The sequence below is a fragment of the Barbus barbus genome (genome assembly GCF_936440315.1).
Source record: "Barbus barbus genome assembly, chromosome: 18".
Classification (NCBI taxonomy): Eukaryota; Metazoa; Chordata; class Actinopteri; order Cypriniformes; family Cyprinidae; genus Barbus; species Barbus barbus.
In genome coordinates, this window is record NC_136746.1 from 15726561 (window position 1) to 15745506 (window position 18946).

General features: G+C 36.6%; 1 protein-coding gene across 1 annotated transcript; it reads left to right on the forward strand.

Annotated features, from left to right (window-relative positions):
• Positions 1-1610: 1610 nt before the first annotated feature.
• On the forward strand, positions 1611-18493 carry LOC306884359 (mu-type opioid receptor-like). Its single transcript, XM_079440150.1, has 3 exons — positions 1611-2139; positions 15741-16102; positions 16999-18493. Exons 1-3 carry the CDS (start codon positions 1883-1885, stop codon positions 17529-17531), a joined length of 1152 nt encoding a protein of 383 aa, XP_079296276.1. The 5' UTR covers positions 1611-1882; the 3' UTR covers positions 17532-18493.
• The last annotated feature ends 453 nt before the right edge of the window (positions 18494-18946 follow it).

The following is an 18946-nucleotide window of genomic DNA, read 5'->3' on the forward strand; positions in this document are numbered from 1 at the left end:
GTCAAAAGGATCTGTCAGCAGTAAATCTGAATCACAGGCACACCTCAAAAGCATGCAAAAATGATTTTATGTGAACAGTGTGCACTTCTGTAAAACCTAATTTCTGCAACTGATGTTTCAGCACCCCAGGATAACTGGATTCCTTTCATTTAAGTCACATCTCTATTTTGCACTTTTATGCACACTAGTTTCTTCATGATGGATCATACTTGAAATTATGTTCAAGTAATACTAGGTAATGCTCATCCAACATGTCCTCAGAATTCTTTCATTTAACATTTTTAAAGGAAAGGGATTTCACAGACATTTACATTAGCATAATTAAAATAAATTACTATTGGATTAGTTGGGACTTTGCAGCTAATACCTGACATCTGATACTAATAACAGAATTACATGATAACATAAAACATTAAAATGAAGGAGAACGAGTCCTTCTATCTCTCTGGATAGAAGGAAACTAATTTGTATTTGTAATTTGTACCTTTCATTGGTTTCATTGGCCTGCGGCAAATCATTACAATCATTAGAGACCATCAGTAAAATTGCTGTCTCTAAGCCCCCAATACATCAATAAGCTATAATGTTAAGTTCAAAGCAGAGTCACGAGGCAGTCATGGAGAACATTGTTTTATATGTAAAATCCAAAGGTCCGGCATTATTCTTCTATATTTTTTAAAGTAAGGATGGGTGTATTGATCTTGAAACATCAATATTTTCTATTAATGTGTTTTATGTCTGATTAAAAAAACCTATTGATTTTTTTTAAAGTATTTAGCATAAGCCTGTCTGCATAATGAACTGTTTTAGTTGTGAAGGAGAAGAACTCTCACTTTCCGCTCATCTGAACATGAGAAGAAATGATGAAAGACAAGCAATAATAGACAGCGCTCACTGACAGCACCCATTAGCTACAGAGATACAGATAGGCTATAGAAATTTTACACAAAATGTAGCAAAGCTAAATCTGACATTCATTATAATGATTAAGTCGTCTAATACCTGCATGCAGCTGAGCTAGACTAATCGCCTATAATATTACATAATTAGGCTACTAATTTTTATTATATAGGCCTTTGTAACAAAAGACAATTTAGTAACAGCTGTTAACTCAGATTTAGGCTATAGTGTGAAATATGCTATGCTCGGGTTGAGGAGACCAATGTGGGCTGCCAAGTTCTGTGACATACTAGGCTAACTCTATAATGAACTGATAAATAATGACAATATTATGTATGTTTCGTCAATGTTCCACGCTGAAATTGGAAAAAAGCTCAAGTGTTCCACAGCTGCCATGTTATCTCAGACAAACGTGTTTTTGGGGGGTTAGCCTGCCTCAGATAAACTGTTTTATTTACCGTCAGGTGAAAGTAGCTATGCACTTGTATTCTAAAGTCTGAGGTTACTGAAATGTTAAATCCTCGTCGAAAACAATATAGGCCCCTACTTATACGTTAAAAGAATAATAGGCTACTTCCAGACTTGCTTTTGCGGAGCTCCTAAATTGGGGAGTCAACTATCCTAAAATATGCATTCTGTAACAGCCATAAACTCAGCTGGACGTGCAGAGGAGTGACTGTAAATTCATTCAGCTTCACCGATGAGAAAGTGAGGAACTGGGAAGCCGACAGCGACTGCTGAAAAGCCTTCTAGTCATATGTGACGTCATTTTGTTGAATAAAATGCGAATACGCGCTTTGAGAAACGCTCGATACAATTTCACGCGGGTAATGTAAGAACAGCGGAGTCATAAACAAAACAGACTGGCAGCTATACTTGCAGGAGCAGCAGACAGTCTAAGAGCGACTCGCACAGGTATCGTTATCACAGGTCGTGATTGATAAACCTCGCGCGTAAAGAACGCAGCAGAACAGCATTTGCCATGGAAATCAGTGGCAACATTTCGGACTTTCTCTATGCGCTTTCTAACCCAGCGATGTCGAATAGCAGCGTATTCTGCCGAAACTTCAGCAACAGCTCCAGTCTCGTGAACATGAATGTGACAGGATGTGACAGGACGGCTGAGCTGGACAAAAGCTCAACTCCTGTGATAGTGGCGATCATCATCACTGCGTTGTACTCTATAGTGTGTGTGGTGGGACTGGTGGGCAACGTTCTCGTCATGTATGTTATTATAAGGTAAGTGATGACACGTAGGTAAATTGTTTTACCTGCAGCCGAGACATAACACCTCTGAGATGGCTGGCTCCCTCCAAACAGCCCTTTTAGAGGATAAATAGTTGCTTTTATAAACTATAGGCTGCTTGTTAGTTTCAAAAGGAGACCTGTTGAAAGATATTCTGATAGTGTTTCTGGCCATTAGAGTCGCAAACAACACGTTCATTGCAGAAACTCCTGTAGGCTACTGTTGCGTTCGGTCGTTCAGTCACAAAAACGGCCTAACAATAATATAATAATATATTAAATGTTATCTATACCTCTATGCTTCACCTTTGCTGTGTTTGTACGCATACCCATGCTGTTTTCACTTCATGCTACAATTCACAGATGTCAACTTCTAAGATGATTCAGAGGTGTTTTTGTGACTTGTCTCATCTAACCAGACAAGACAAACACATCTGACCTGATCATAAACCTAGGATCACAGTCATAGGCATGATGCAATCAGCAGTAATTAAACAGTGAATGAATTTCAATTAGGGGTTGGGGGCTTGTTTGTCTTAGAGAATTGTGATTAAATAATTGGCACTGTATTTCAGATCACGCACACATTAACTACTTAATTCAGAGATGGTGTGTCTAAGATGTGGAATACAACCTTTATATGCACTTTCTAAACAGAATAATGTTTGCTCATCAGAAATGTCATTTAAATTAGCAGATATATGGTATATGGAGCGGAAAGACATACAGGAATCAAGGAATTAGTTTGTAATTGCTGAAGCATTGACCCCTACATTAGGTCATCTGACTTTGTGGAGGGTCAGTACTTTCTGAGAGTTTATGAGCAACCAATCACAGCTTTAGAGGCGGCTGTCTACAGTGGGAAGCATATGACAGCTATAGGCCAGTAGGTGCAATCTAGTTCTGTGATTAATGAGCCGATTGCAGTCTGGGATTGGTTTATCGACCCCCATCATGTGGTAATAAAATAAGCCTTGGGAGAAATAAAAAAATACTGAGTAATGACAGTAGTCGATTTAAGTATTACCATATTTCCTCTCACACAGTTATCTAGCTAAGAAACCACTTTGCTTTAATGGAATATTTCACACAAAAATGAAAATGTTACTCATCCTCATGTCATTCCAAACTTGTTTGACTTTCATTTTTCTGTGGCACACCAAAGATATTTTGAAAAACTGTTTTTTGCCCATTCACTGAAAGTCAATGAGGTCCAAAACAACACTGGATACAACTAACATTCACCAGTGTTGGGGTTGGGAGTTACGTAATCAGATTACTTTAAGTAAGCATTACTTTTTAATTTGGAAGAAAGTATGTAAATTACTTTTTAAAACAGGTAACACCAGTTTCTTTGTTTCCCATGTCTTGTCTGACAGCTCTTGTGTTGCCACGTTGAGAGAAATCGGGATTAAGTACACAGACGTTTGTGTTTCATCTACCCCAGATTTAAAAAGTAACTCAAAAGTAATGTAATGCATTACTTTCCTATTTCCATAAAAAGTAACTATAAAAGTATAAAAGTTCCATAAAAGTAATTTAATTAGTTACTTTTTTAGTAACAGCAATTTAATTACAAAATAAATGTAACTGTAATTAGTTACAGTTACTAAGAAAAAATGTATAATTAAATTATAGTTACTTATAAAAATGGTAACGCTTACAAAGGGGGTTGCATTTGAATATTTACACACATCCACGTACAGATTTAATAGATTTCTTTCCCAAATTGCACTACTCTAACATGTACGGCCCTATAAGGCTTCCGCTATGTGGAAAACACGGACTGGTTTATAGAACCAGTCATAAAAATGGAATTCCTATAATGCGAAATGTCACGGAATATGCCACATTTTGGATGAATAAATCAAAAGTAGGTTAGTACACTTGAATCAAAACGCGTTATGGACTAGCGTCTGTGAATATTAAGCTGCAAAAAGATCCTGCATGTTCTTGCGTGTCTCTGTGGAAATGAATGGCACAGACACGTAGTTTCATTTACACATACTGAAGCGTGTGTGTCGCTCGCAGTGTTTTCAGCCTCTGCCGCCTCGATATATGAGTACATAAACACATAAAAAAATAGAAAAGGTGTAGCGTCAAACACTCATTCGAAAGTCCAGTAGACCAATAACATACGGTGTGTAGATCCAAAAAATTCAATGGTTTATAGACAAAGAAGATCCGCACTCATCCAAACAGTCCAAAAAGGCTTATATCATTTATTACTCAGAGGTAATCTCCCAACACACATATCCCAATACATTCAAAATGATCCATATATAAATATATCAAAAAAGTATACAAATACATATATTTTGCACCTTTGCACTTTTTTGCACTATTTAGTGACCTCTGAGTAATAAATGATATAAGCCTTTTTGGACTACATGAACACATAAACATAATCTCTAGAACTGCTCGCTTCATGTTTCAGAAGTTTAGTAAACAGAATAGAACACATGCTTTTTAGATAACTGTCTTTTTTCCAAAGCATTGTTAGATGCCAGTGTTTCCTTTAGTTATGCAAAGATTTGGTTTTAATAACAGTATCTACTTCTTATGATTTTAAATCTGCAGAATTTCAGATCAATCTCAAAGTAAAAGGCGGTACTAAAGTCTGATTTTGTATTGTTATCATCTTAATTCAAGTGATGAAGGATTTTGAAAGTCTGACAGTGTTGTAATCAGTGTTGAATACTAAGGTTAATCTGGCATAGCAAATGATTAACAGTTTAAAACATTCATTATAAATTTAGAAAAGTAATCAAAAAGTAATCAGGTACATTAATAAAGTAATTGAAAAAGTTACACTGCTATTACGTTTTAAATAGGGTAACTTGTAATCAGTAACCTATTACATTTCCAAAGTAACCTTCCCAACACTGATTGTAATGCATTACTTTTAAAAGTAACTTTCCCCAACACTGACATTCACTGTATTAAAAAAAAAATCTTCTGCTTTCCACAAAGGAAAGAAAGTCATACAGGTTTGAAACGACATATGGTCCCCAACTGAGGTTTTGTCCACAGAATGAAAACTGGTACTTGTAAATAAAACCGACTACAAAATATGAGGCGCTGCAAATACCCCCCTCTCCGACCCCCCCCCCCCCCCCCCCCCCCCCTGCTCTGAAGTTTTACCCTTAGTAAAAATTGGATTTCGCTTTTATTAGCACTTCTATTGTTAAGATTGTACTTGTTGCTACTTGGCACAGGCATCTACCACAATTAGTGTAAATAACATCTGACTTTTTTCATACTTAGCTGGCTTACAAAATATTAACATACCATTTTTAATTATATTACCCTAGTTTGTTTATAAGTCTGTAGTTGCTAGTGGAATTCAAATATTTTTAAGATCACTGTCTAAAACACATAGGAACGTCCTACATACAATCTCAAGATCCAAAGTCAAGATCAAAGGCACTTCCTTCAAGTCCTGCTTCTGCAACTTTTTAGTGTCACACTTGTACCAAAACCCACCCCCTTATACTACAGCACTCATTTAAGAAAAACTTTGAAGTTGTATTTTTTTATTTTTTTAGCTTATTAATAATTTATAGAGTTCCACATAGAATTCCCCTGATGCATGCAAAGCCTAGATGTTCATTAGAAAAAACTTCAACTTTTAAATAGTTTGTTTTTATTTTGGTGTCAATATGATAAACACCAATATTTAGCCACAGCTTTAAAATGTGTTCTAAAACAGTCATCATATATGTTCAACATTTAAATTCACTTCTTCATAGCTTGACACGGTGGAAATTGTACCTTAAAGAGTAAATGGTCAGAATCTTTTTTATTAATGCCTGTAGAGTCGGAACTGATAATTGCATTTGGATTCCTGTTGTTTAAACCTGTTGAGCATCCAGTGTTCAGGCATTACTGCAAGTGAGAAACATTCACAGTTGTGCAGAAAACAGGTTTTAAGTGTTAAGAGAGGGCAAATGCTGTGAATTTATAATAGCATATGCCTCTCGTTGTCATGGAAAAGCCATGTGATTGTTTACAGCATTTGAGCTCTGGCAATAACTGCATCCTTTTTTCATGTGTCCTGCAGCTACAAGCAAATGAGAAATAAATGGAAAACATTCATCAATTATATTTCTTAGGCAGAAGGATATAGAATAGAGTAAACATTTGTACATATCAATTAATTTTAGATTAGCTTCTCATATACATCATGAGGAAAGGTTAAAAGCTGTTCTTGTTTTTACTACTCTTCCACAGAAAAGTACACAAGAAAAAATCAATACTGCCCACAATTTATCAAAAGCTTGCTGATATTCCTCCCTTATCTCTGCATATTTTCCCCTTGATTTGTGCCAAATGAAAATCAAACATTCAGTTATTAAGATAAAAGCAAAAATCATATCACAGAGACAACCAAAAGAGGGTAATTCAGTTCATACTGTGCTCTCAATAACTGAATGATGATTGTCCTCAGGTTTCAGACAGCTATACTCGATTCAGCGCTCACTCTTTACACCCTTTTCACTTTATAGCATTTTGAGCTCTACTTCTGAATTTGTAGGTAAATGTACCCATGATATATACTGAGCTAACAAAAGGGACGGTAGCCACAAATTATTTTATTGATCCTTGTGCAAGCCTAATGGTTCTTATGATCCATTATAAAATATGTGTAAATAGGGCTTCTGTCAGGAAGGATGTTGTTTTGAGAGGTTGTATCCCCCCAAGTCATGTTTTTGCCGATAATGTAAAAAAAAAGAGACAATACAATACAAAACAAAAAATATATATTACTAATTTACTTTGTTTTTTCTCTCTCTGACTCAATTACTGTGCTGGAAATACAGAGGTCATATTTGTTTCTTAGAATAAATATGTGCCTCTGAAACTGGCAGAAGATATTTAAAAGATGAATTGCATACATATTATGTAAAAGAATGTGTTTACAGTTTGTAAGATGAAAAGGTGAATCTGAAGAAAAATGGTAAGGTTTATTAGTGATTATATAATGTATGGCTATAATGCTTTACCATTAGTGTCACTGCTGAATAATCCACATAGTGTTCACAAAAGACAGAGACTCGATGCTGTTGAAGGGCTGTTCACAGGAGAATATAGAGCTGTGTTGGCCAATCAAGCTTGCTGTTGGTCTGGAGCTGTTGTGCTGTGTGAATGAACTAAATGAGAATATTCAAGACCAAGCTTCTCTGCAGAATCATTAAAAAATGGGTAACACTTTACAATAAGCTTCATTAGTTAACATTACTTAACTACATTAGTTAAAATGAACTAAGAATGAACAATACTTCTACAGCATTTATTAATCTTAGTTAATGTTAATTTCTGCATTTACTAAAGGATTATTAAAATTACAAGTTGTGTTTGTTGACATTAGTTAATGCACTGTGAACTAACATGAACAAACAATGAATGGCTGAATTTTTATTAACTAACATTAACAAAGATTAATAAATAGTGTAATTAATATATTGTTCATTGTTAATTCATGTTAGTTAATGCATTAACTAATGTTAACAAATGGCACCTTATTGTAAAATGTTATCAAAAAATTGTATTCAGTGTCAGATAAAACCACAGTCCTTGCCTTGGCTGATGAATAATGATGTCTTAATGATTTATCAATAATGTATTTTTGATAAATAACTGTATATAAAAAACAGCTATGGTTGCCAGAATAAAAGAATAAAAAATAGTTTTAAAAAATCATCTTAATAGTTTAAATACCACCCCTATGTCATTAACAACACAGAGGAATGATATCATTGGAATCATTAAAAAAAAAAAAAAAACATTTTTCCAGCTGATAAATGATAAAAACATTGAGAACCAATCAGAATCCCTGCTTTAAAAAGCTTGAGGCAGACTATAGAACCTGAGCATGTGCTTATAATAAACAACGTTATTTTGCGTTGGTGTGGATACTAATATAGTTCTATCATGATAACTCTCTGAAGATTTTAGTATGGTAATGGTTATGAAAATATTAATGTATTTGGTCTTGGCTGCACAAATAGCATATATAATAACCCGAAGCAGATCTATACAGGTGGAGCAGGGAAAGGTGGAGGGTTTCAGAGGAACTCTAAAAGCATGCTACGAACTGTTCTAGTGAATGCTAAACAGCCATTTAAATGTAAAGCAGCACACTCATTGGCTGTGTATGCAACATGAACCAGTCAGCTTTTGCCAACTAGTTTAATGCTGTGAATATAATAATTTTACATTAGCGACCCATCAGTCTGCACCATCCAGAGTTTCATGACAGAACTTGGCATTTATCATTATAGTTATCTTCATAGTTATTTTTCTACAGTAACACACACACAACATAAAAATCATGAAATAAACATAATATAAATAACATAAGTTGTAACACAAAGCCCCAATGTACATACAATAACTGATAACTAAAACTTTTAAGAAGCAAATGTGAAGTGTCACCTGGGGAATTCTGAAAATGTCAGTTTACATTTTTCACTGTAAAATTTAAGATTTTTTTTTTACTGTAAAATAACATGAAATGTAAGTTTAGCTCTATTATTTTTACTGTAGCATTTTTACAGTATTGTACCATTAAAATTAATTTTTTAAAGTTTGGTTTTGCCATCTAAAGAGCAGATGCATTTGGATTGCAGCAATGGAAAATATGAAAAAAAATCACGTTCAAAGCCTAAACAGATTCTTAGAGACACTCCAGCCTCTGAGAGCCACGGAATGACTTGAAAAGCACTATTTGTCAACACCCTTATTCTTGACAAATGACAAGACTGCACCTGACAGCCATCTGATTGGCATGAAAAAATAAGCATATGCTAGCTGGTTGTTGTTGGGACTCCAGGTGCTGGCACTGGACTCCAGCCTAGTACGCGTGCATTAGCTAGACTGTGTCTGACATTCTAAATGTAAACGTCTCCTTTGATTAGTTTTGAATCCGCATAGGCAACTCATTCATGACTCACCCAGATTAGTTTGTCTTGATCCACTCTGGTTACATTATAATATTTTCCTCTGCCATTTTGGAAGCTTTGAAATCAGAAGCACACAATGACAAAAAGAGAAAAGGAGCTTTTGATTTATTCATCTGTTTCTATCCCATTTTCTTCTTTTCTGGCTTTTATAGATGAAAACGCTTACTGATGCCCATTTTAGAAGCTTGTCATTGGATTGACAGCTTGCATTTAAAGGCTGATAATTGCGGATTTAAACAATATTTTTTCATATACATCCTATCAAATCAAAGAAACAATATAGCGATAAGCAGCATGTAATTTCAAAGCTTCGATTATTTTGAGTCATCATCCTTTATTTTTGTGATGCACATCTCCCACTTATGGCAATCAAATGCCATTTTGAGTTAATGATATAGTGCGGCATCTAATTCACAAACACCATAAAGTTAATTTGTTCCAAGTGTTTTCTAAACCAATATCTGGAATTTAGCATTCCAATATGTCCATATCTATGAGCAGATTGCACATATTGGTTGACGGTACGAGAAATCTGCACATGTTCTGGTGTTCCCTAGCAACAAGCAAGTCCTTGGTTTTTTCACATCAAAATCTGATTTGCCTGGTTACTACACGGTTCCTTCAACAAAAGTCATTTACAAATGCATTGTCTTAAAAAAAAAAAAAAAAGAAGAATATTGAAATGACATTATTGTACTTCTTTTGGTTTCTCTTGGTATTCTAACATTGTAACTTAAAAGACCTAATCCTCAGAGTTTTATTTCTTAGAATTATTCATGTAATTTCTAATTTATGGCAATAATATAAAATATAAAAAAATTATCATTAAATGAATACACTTCTAGTCAAAAATTTGGGGTAGATATATTAATGTTTTAGAAATAGTTGTTTATATTCACAAAAATACAGGAAGAACAGTGATATTGTAAAATGTTGTTACTACTAAAAATTAGAGATGCACCGATGTATCGGCCAACAATCGGTATCGGCCGATAAAAGCAATTTATTTCACTATCGGCTTTCAAATCCTGCACATTCTTTCACGAAATACAAACAATGAATGCCGTTTTGACACTTTTCAATGTGACGTGACAGATCGCTATTGCATGTCAGTTCAAGTTCAAGTCTCTTCCAGTTTAATAAGTTATAGCGTAAAGTACTTCATAAGATGTTGAAAGATACAGTATGGCTTACCAAAATGTATCATGTCTGTCTAATATAATGGGGGGGGGGGGGGGGGGGGTCATTTGAGCTTTCCCTCTTCTCCTCACTTTCCTTCGGTTTTAAATAGCCTGCAAGCACCGTGTGCGTTTTATTTTCACTTTCAAATTAGTGGCAATTCGGCAGTTGTTTGCTTTTAGTTCTTTTGAGGTTTCCCTCTTTCCCTCACTTTTCTTCACTTTTAAATAGCCTAGTTTAAAAAAGCACCGTGCACATTTTACTTTCACTTTTAAATTTGCGGCAATTCTGTATCAAGCAATTGTTTGTTTTTAGTTTGTTTGAGTTTTCCCTCTTTCCCTCACTTTCCTTTGCTTAAATAGCTTATAAAAGCATCGTGTGCATTTTACTTTCACTTTTAAATTAGCAGCAATTCGGCATCAATTGCTTGAATTGAATTCAAGCAACAAAATACAATGTAGAACATAGAACTTTTATTAACAAAATGAATAAAAATACACCATGCTATGCCTGATATAAAATAACAAATAACTTACACAAAGTTTAAATAAGTATACAAAACTAAAAATCAGTAAAGAATGAGGAACAAATAATTACTCTTCCGCCATTGTCTTGTCTTTTTCACCTCACTCTTCTTGTCAGTCAGCTCGACTCACTCTCCACACGTGATGAATTAAATCTGATCTGTGATGCGCGACTGTTGTTCGTTCGGTGCACTGCATTGAGCAGCCGCGTTCAGTTTTAATTGTAGTGTCCTCTAACTGAACAAAATGAATTTTATTACTATAAAAAAAATCTAAACGACAGTCGGTGCCACGGTGGGCAAGTGATGTAACCGGTGTTGCGACTTAACACCGCCAACACGTCTATCACAGCAAGCCTAAAAAATGCAACAATAATAAAGCAGTACGCTACAAACTAACTTATATAATGTAATTAACATAAACGAATAAAACGAGGCATGGCATGGCATAGGCTACACCAGAATGTTTAGCAAACACTGAGGAATCAAATAAATAAAGAACATTTAAAGAAAGCCTCCATAGCGTAACGTGAGATAAACAACAAAGACAAAACCAACATGTTCACCTTCTCTGGTTTAAGAAGCAGTCTTTTATTTTACTTTCACTTGAAAACCAAATCCTCCATCCCGTCCGCCATCCTTACCTCAGTATTCGCATCATTTTTGCCGCTGGTGCTGACACGGCGAGTATAAACCAGGCTCTGCTCCCAAAGAGCACTCGTACATATTTTATGAGGTGGCTAATTCGAATTTGTACAACCTCACTCGTATAAATTCATACGATTTTTGCTTAATTGTATGTATTTTACGAGTTGCCAATTCGTATGAATTTGTACGAATGACCTACACCTAAACCTACCTGTCACTGGGGTTTAGACAAATCATACTAAATCGTACGAGTGAGGTTGTACAAATTCGTACGAATTAGCCACCTCTTAGGAATTGCCCTGAGATAGTTGGAAATCTTACTCCTGCTGCACTGTGCGGCTGCTCTTTATGCATGGAGCAGTGCATACGTTTTGGAGCAGCGCAGACCATGCACTGGCACAAATGTGACCACGTCAAATTTTTAACTCGCACATAACTATCAGTATCGGCATCGGTATCGGACGATATCTTTCTGAATAATCGGCTATCGGTATCGGCTGAGAAATTCAGTATCAGTGCATCTCTACTAAAAATACATGATATCTAGTGTATCATGTATTTTAAAGCTGAATTTTCAGCAGCTATTACTGTAGTTTTCAGTGTCACATGATCCTTCAGAAATCACTCTAATATGTTGATTTGCTGCTCAAGAAACATTTCTTATTATTATTAATGGTGAAAGCAGTTGTGCTGCTTAATAATTTCCAGGGAGTCTTTGATGAATGAAAAATTCAAATGAACAGCCTAATTTGAGTGAAATGGTGTTATGTTTGTAATCTATTATCCTCATACAATTTAAACAGTAATTAGCCTATTCTTTATTTAACAAAGACATGAGCCTCAGAGTTTTAAACTGTAGTGTTTAAAGCATTTCATTTGTAATTTATGGAAATAATGAGAATACAATAGTAACAGATGAAAATGAATCATCTTGCCACAAATATTCTCACCATCAAGGTCTGAAGGTCCACTTGCAGGGTATTTAAAATCCCTATTTTTACAGGTTGTCATCTGTCATGTTTTATGAGCATTAGTGGTCTTTACATGCCAGAGGCAGAGAGAATAATTATACTCAGACATTTTAAATCAGTTCGGCTTCTCTCAAGAAAACTGACATGGACAAAGACACCATCTGAATGACAGGTATTTCATTCCTGTGTTTTGATGCTTGAATAGTTGCTATTGACATCTGTTTGTAGAGTGTGTATTAACTGCGGAAGACACGTGTCTGTCTTCATCTCAGAGTTAGCAGCTGGATGTCCTCACTTAGCTTATGAAGTGTGCTTTGAGCTGGTGGATGACACTTCTAATTCTTTCCATAAGCAATACTGCACACCTTCCTCTAGGTTAATCAGAAGTCTTGGTTACCAGGCATGTTGTCTGATATCTGTAAACTTCTCTCAGTTTTTTCCCAAAGATTCAGAGATGGCATAGATGTACAGTAACAGTTTCTGTAAAGAACTGCTCACCAGCATCCAAAACACAACTGTACACTGTTAATAATCAGTGGTGATTCAGCAAGCAAGATGAATACATTTTTAATGTGCTTCCAGTAAGTGGTGTTCACAACACCAAAGAGCAGCTCTTCCACTCAATGATTAGACTCAAAGGCCTGACATTTCATCTCAAATGTCTTTAATGTGAAGCACAGAGGAGCAGTGCATCCCTGAGATGCCCTCATAATTAGTCAGTGCCTTGTGGGAAACATAAGCAGTGTGCTCATTTGTCTGGTGCAAAGAGCCTTTGGATGGCAAGGTAATCATTAGTAATGGCTGCCAGCCTAAATCCTTGTATGAGACTTCCAGCTAGTGATGAATGAATCTTCACCATGGGAAGGAACGTTGTGTCTAGGTATTTTCACTAATGCTTTACAGCTGTTGAAATTTTTCAATTTCCATTTATCAGTTGCATATGTGCTCAGATATACAATGGCCTGTTAACTTTTTTGGCAATGTATGCCAAATTATCCAGACTAAAATCAAAGTTGACTTTATGTCTTTTTTGTTGATTTAATATTTAAAAACAATCTAGAAAATGCATTATCATTCTCATCATTAAATCATGTGCAAGGTATGAAACCCCTATGAATGGGAACAGCCATGTAAATAGGTTAGCCAGTCCATGTTTGTGATCTTCAGTGTTTTCTTGAGTTTGGCCTGTGACAGTCAGCTAAGCGGAACTGCAGCTGCATTTATCAGACGCACACTCTGTTTTTGCAGAAGTTGTTTTGTCCACACACTGGCTATTTTTATAACTGACTGTATACATTTTGACAGACAAGACTTTGTCCTGATTTATGTTTATTTCTGTGAAAGTCAAACAGTGGAGCTCTAACAAATCATAATCGTTTTAACTGAGATGTTAGTTTACATAGTGCAAATGCTGTTAATTTATCATCTCCGGTGCTATTGCAAAACATTAGAATTTGTGTATCTTCATAGTCCAGACTGGTGCACGGCTCATCTTTTGTTTATCTTGCCAAGAAGAACGGTAACAAACATAGAGACTTTAAAGTAGTTATTTCTTTGATCTAAATGTAGTGTTTACGACCGAAGAATACCAGCCATAGAAATGATGCTTTAATGCAATTTTCTCCTGAACAATGTTTATGGAATTAACCATTTAGATCCACAAATTGTCTTGATAAAGGAAGGAAGTGAGTTGATATACAGTCTCAGAACTCCAAACTCCGCATTAAGCAAGGGACAGACCTAAACACAGAAAATAGGTGCTAAAAGTCAGAATATCTCATGGAAACGAGCCAAGTCTCCATGAGTTATGCATTATTCATGAAATGCTTACATATTTAGATTGACGCAGGCATCCATTTGGCACTCAGTTTTTATTATTCCAGACTAAATGATTGTTTAAATCAATATACAATTTTACAGCGATTGAAAGATCCCCCGGTTGCTCTATTATTCAGGGGTTCTCTATCAAACAATAGCTTGAAAAATGATCTGCCATTTTTGCACCAAAGTTATCTTTCCATTTCATCACACCATCACTCAGTTAAGAAAATAGTGCCTTGTGTAATTAGCTTTCTGTGCTAGTGATGTGTGGAAACCATTCTTTTAAGTGACTCCAACAGTGGTATTCTGAATGTGAAGGTTGGTGTTGCCTCTGTGAACAGTAGGGTTTAACTTTTCTTTTTGAGATAAAATCAAAATCAGAAATTCTCTGGAACAAACTATCTATCTATCCATCTGCCCATCCATCCATCCAGAAAAAATGTCTTGTAATTTAAGTTGTGAGAACGAGAAAAACACAAAAAATCTGAAGGTTTCTTTACATCAGGTTTGAACCATCGGAACATCTCTTGGTGTCACATTCAAACAAGTGTATTTTTCCATGTGTCTGCTCATGTACGTACATTCTAAAAGAGATCTTTTCTAGAAAGAAGCATTTCTAAATATACATGTATGTTTTATGGATGTCATCCATAAAACAACATTGCCGTGAGTCTGTACACCTCATCTTATATTCCTACCTTTAAATTGGATAAATAACTGCTCAAAAGCTTGTAAATATGTTACGGGGTTGATTTTTTATTACTCAAGGCTGCAACATTTTGCATAATTGTGTATATAATGGTGGTTGTCTGGTCTCTTAAATAAGCATTTGAATGAAGGTCATAGTTGCATTACAAGATGCACAAGGTACCTTTGTTAATGGCTTGATGCACCATGTGCATTGTAACTGAAATCATTTTAGCCAGTTATATGGAAAAAGTGTACTAAAGTAAAGTAAAGACGTATTGTCAAGTATAGTGACCCATACTCGAAATTGGTGCTCTGCGTTTAACCCATCCAAGTGCACACACACAGCAGTGAGTAGTGAACAAATGCACACGCACACACACACACACACACACACCCGGAGCAGTGGGCAGCCATGCTGCGGCGCCCGGGGAGCAGTTGGGGGTTCAGTGCCTTGCTCAAGGGCACCTCAGTCATGGTATTGAGGGTGGAGAGAGCGCTGTACATTCACTCCCCCCACCTACAATCCCTGCCGGCCGGGGACTCGAACCCGCGACCTTTCGATTACGAGTCCGACTCTCTAACCATTAGGCCACGACTTCCCCTGGGGAGTACTATGTGTCCCCTGGGGAGTACTATGTGGGGAGTCCTCTCACGTCTGTTGAAAATCTTTCCATAGTACCTTCACTTCCCCATTACTCACCCTCATGAAACTGCTTTTCAATGAATACACATTGCATCTCTTTTTATTTAATAAACTCAGTTGACGTAATGATCTCGATCTATTTTTATCCTTTGCAGATACACCAAAATGAAAACTGCGACCAACATCTACATCTTCAACCTTGCTTTAGCAGATGCCTTGGCAACAAGCACTCTACCGTTCCAGAGTGTGAATTACCTGATGGGTACATGGCCTTTTGGAGACGTGCTGTGCAAGATCGTGATGTCCATTGATTACTACAACATGTTCACCAGTATCTTTACCCTCACCACTATGAGCGTCGACCGTTACATTGCTGTTTGCCACCCGGTTAAAGCCCTGGACTTCAGAACCCCCCGGAACGCCAAGATTGTCAACGTGTGTAACTGGATCCTCTCATCTGCCATCGGTCTCCCTGTCATGGTCATGGCCTCCACCATTATTGAGTACCACAGCAGCTGTATGTTTACAACCACATTCAATGCACATTCTATGTAAAACTCAGATATTCCTGCAGTTGAAGTTATGGTTCTCCCACAAATTAAACGTTTGTCGTGGCATTGTATGACATTCTTTCTGTGGAACACAAAAGAAGATATTTGAAAGATATTCAACTTATTTTTTGTCCATACAATAGAGTAGAAGAAAAAAACAAACAAAGAAGCGATTCGCTTTTGTGAGTTAGCAGTTTTAAAAAACTCACTCAATCCGTGAATCAATCAAAACTGTTACTGACTTAAAAAGTAGCCTAACTCTCTCACTGAACCACGTTTCATTATAGACACATATTGAGTTTAGCTCAGTAAATTAATAATCATTTTGCCAAACAATTGTCAAAAAAGTAATTGGTTTATGGAACACATTTATATTTAAAACAACTAGAAAAAGCATCCTAGTAACCAAACATTACCATATAATGTCAATATGTTCAAAAGTAATGTTTATATAACATACAGTGGCATAGTTTTTCCGCAACCCTATCAGAACAGACTGCACTTCAACACACTCACTCGGTTCTTAGTGTCATCTACTCTTAATATATTAAGACATTTTCCTCAATACTGGAAACGTCCCGTATTATTACTGTGGCAACACAGATTTTGCAGACACGAAAGAAGTGTTGAGGCAGAAAATTGTTATTGAGTGAATTTAGATTGATGTCGCTTCTAGTCATTTGGGAAGAAAATCATAAGGTGGTTTAATAGCCGTAGCAGAAAGGCCTGGGTATCTGAGGCTCCCTAAACAATGCCTTGAAGAAATAATGACTAGTGGTTTAACTGTCATCTTTACAAATATGAAATGATTTTCACATGACTCACTGTGTTATTGTATTATGCTATATTCTTACTTTCACAGCGTTTGGCATCACTGACTGCACTTTGCTCTTTCCCCATCCTTCCTGGTACTGGGAGAACCTCCTGAAGATCTGCGTCTTCATCTTTGCCTTCATCATGCCCGTCCTCATCATCACCATCTGTTACGGCTTAATGATCCTCCGTCTGAAGAGTGTACGCATGCTGTCTGGCTCCAAGGAGAAGGACCGCAACCTCCGGCGCATCACCCGAATGGTCCTGGTGGTAGTGGCAGTTTTCATCGTCTGCTGGACGCCGATCCACATCTTCGTCATCATCAAGGCCCTGGTGACCATTCCCAGCTCGCTCCTGCAGACCGTCACCTGGCATTTCTGCATCGCCCTCGGCTACACTAACAGCTGCCTCAACCCAGTGCTCTACGCCTTCTTGGACGAGAACTTCAAGCGCTGTTTCCGCGAGTTCTGTATTCCCAGTCCGTCCGTGCTGGACCTCCAGAACTCCACACGCACCAGGAACCACCAGCGTGAGGGCCAGTCCAGCGGCCACACGGTAGACAGGACGAATCAGCAGGTATGACTAGTCATGGAAATGTCATCACTGGAGTCCCGCTGCCAGCCCAGTGTTGACATGAGCACGGATGTCACGCAGGTCACCACGGGTGTCTAACACCTTCACCTATACGAGCTGCGGTTGAGGTTGAACCTCTTTAAGCGTCTTGCTAGGCCTTCCGCACAGAGCTGGTTCACAATTTTGGTATGGAGAAAGACAGTTGAAGTAGATTTCAATGTGAAATAAGATATATATAATAGATTACTGACCCCAATAAACTGAGCTTATTTCACTATCTGTGATGTTCACAGCCATGCATCCGATGTGTCCGTTAGGTTAGTCCAGCATTCAAGAACTGTGTACTGTGTAGAGCTGCATCTTAAGTCCCCTTTAACATATAAATGTGACTTAAAATGCTATATGAATAATTATTTTATGATTGATAACAGTTTTATTTTTAGGAAGAAGAAAATGTATGAACTCACAGAAAATGTAAATTATGTATTTAACATAAAATATCATTTCTTCTTAATGTTTAGCCTTTAGTGTATTTGGCTTTGCCTTAAATCATACAGAATTTCAATTTTCACTTGCTTTCATGGCCAGCAAAACAATTTGGTTAAGCCGTCTTCAATTATGTTCCTTCAGAGTGATTGAAATTAGTCATCAAAAGACTGTTGGATGTGACTTGCACACTGTTTCTCTGATTTACCATGGACTTCATAGAAAAGCCGAACACAATAACAAAAACGCTTCTTGCAACAATAGATCATTTTCATGCTTCAGTGGTGACAGATGTATTGTGCTTGTACTCTGATGCAAATCTCGTGTACTAATGTAAATGTCCAGTGTAATTGTCTGATTGTCACTCACATTAAGACATTCTGTCTGAAAAAAATGTTAATTGCTCTAAAATTCCTTGAAGATCTATGTGCAGGTGTTTCTGTAAGATTTTATATGCAACATAAATAAATCATTCACACTAGAGTATGTATGATGGCGTCAAATCCAGTCATTTCAATGGGAAAAATTGGTCAGTGACCAACACAAAGCTGTTTGGTTTGAAAATGACTTCTGTGTGAGCTGTGCTTCCACATTATTGATAATGGATTTTTATTACCACACCTTAAGATATTATAAAATCTCACAGGTACTCAGCTTTTCAGTTATAGTATTATTGTAAATGCTTTTTTTTTCAAATCAATATCTCTTTGAATGAACAGATCACTTAACACGTCCCTTATTAGTAAGAAAGAGAGTCCTCAGTGAAAAGACAAAATATAACACTACTGCAGCTGTTTTCAGTTATTACCAGGAACTCTTATCTAGTTTGAGACCCATGCCAGCTGTAAGGGGCCAATAAATTGGTTCTGTAATATTTTGAAATCAAATAATCATGGCCTTTGAGCTGCCATTTCAGTCATTTTGTAGCAGAGCTTCCC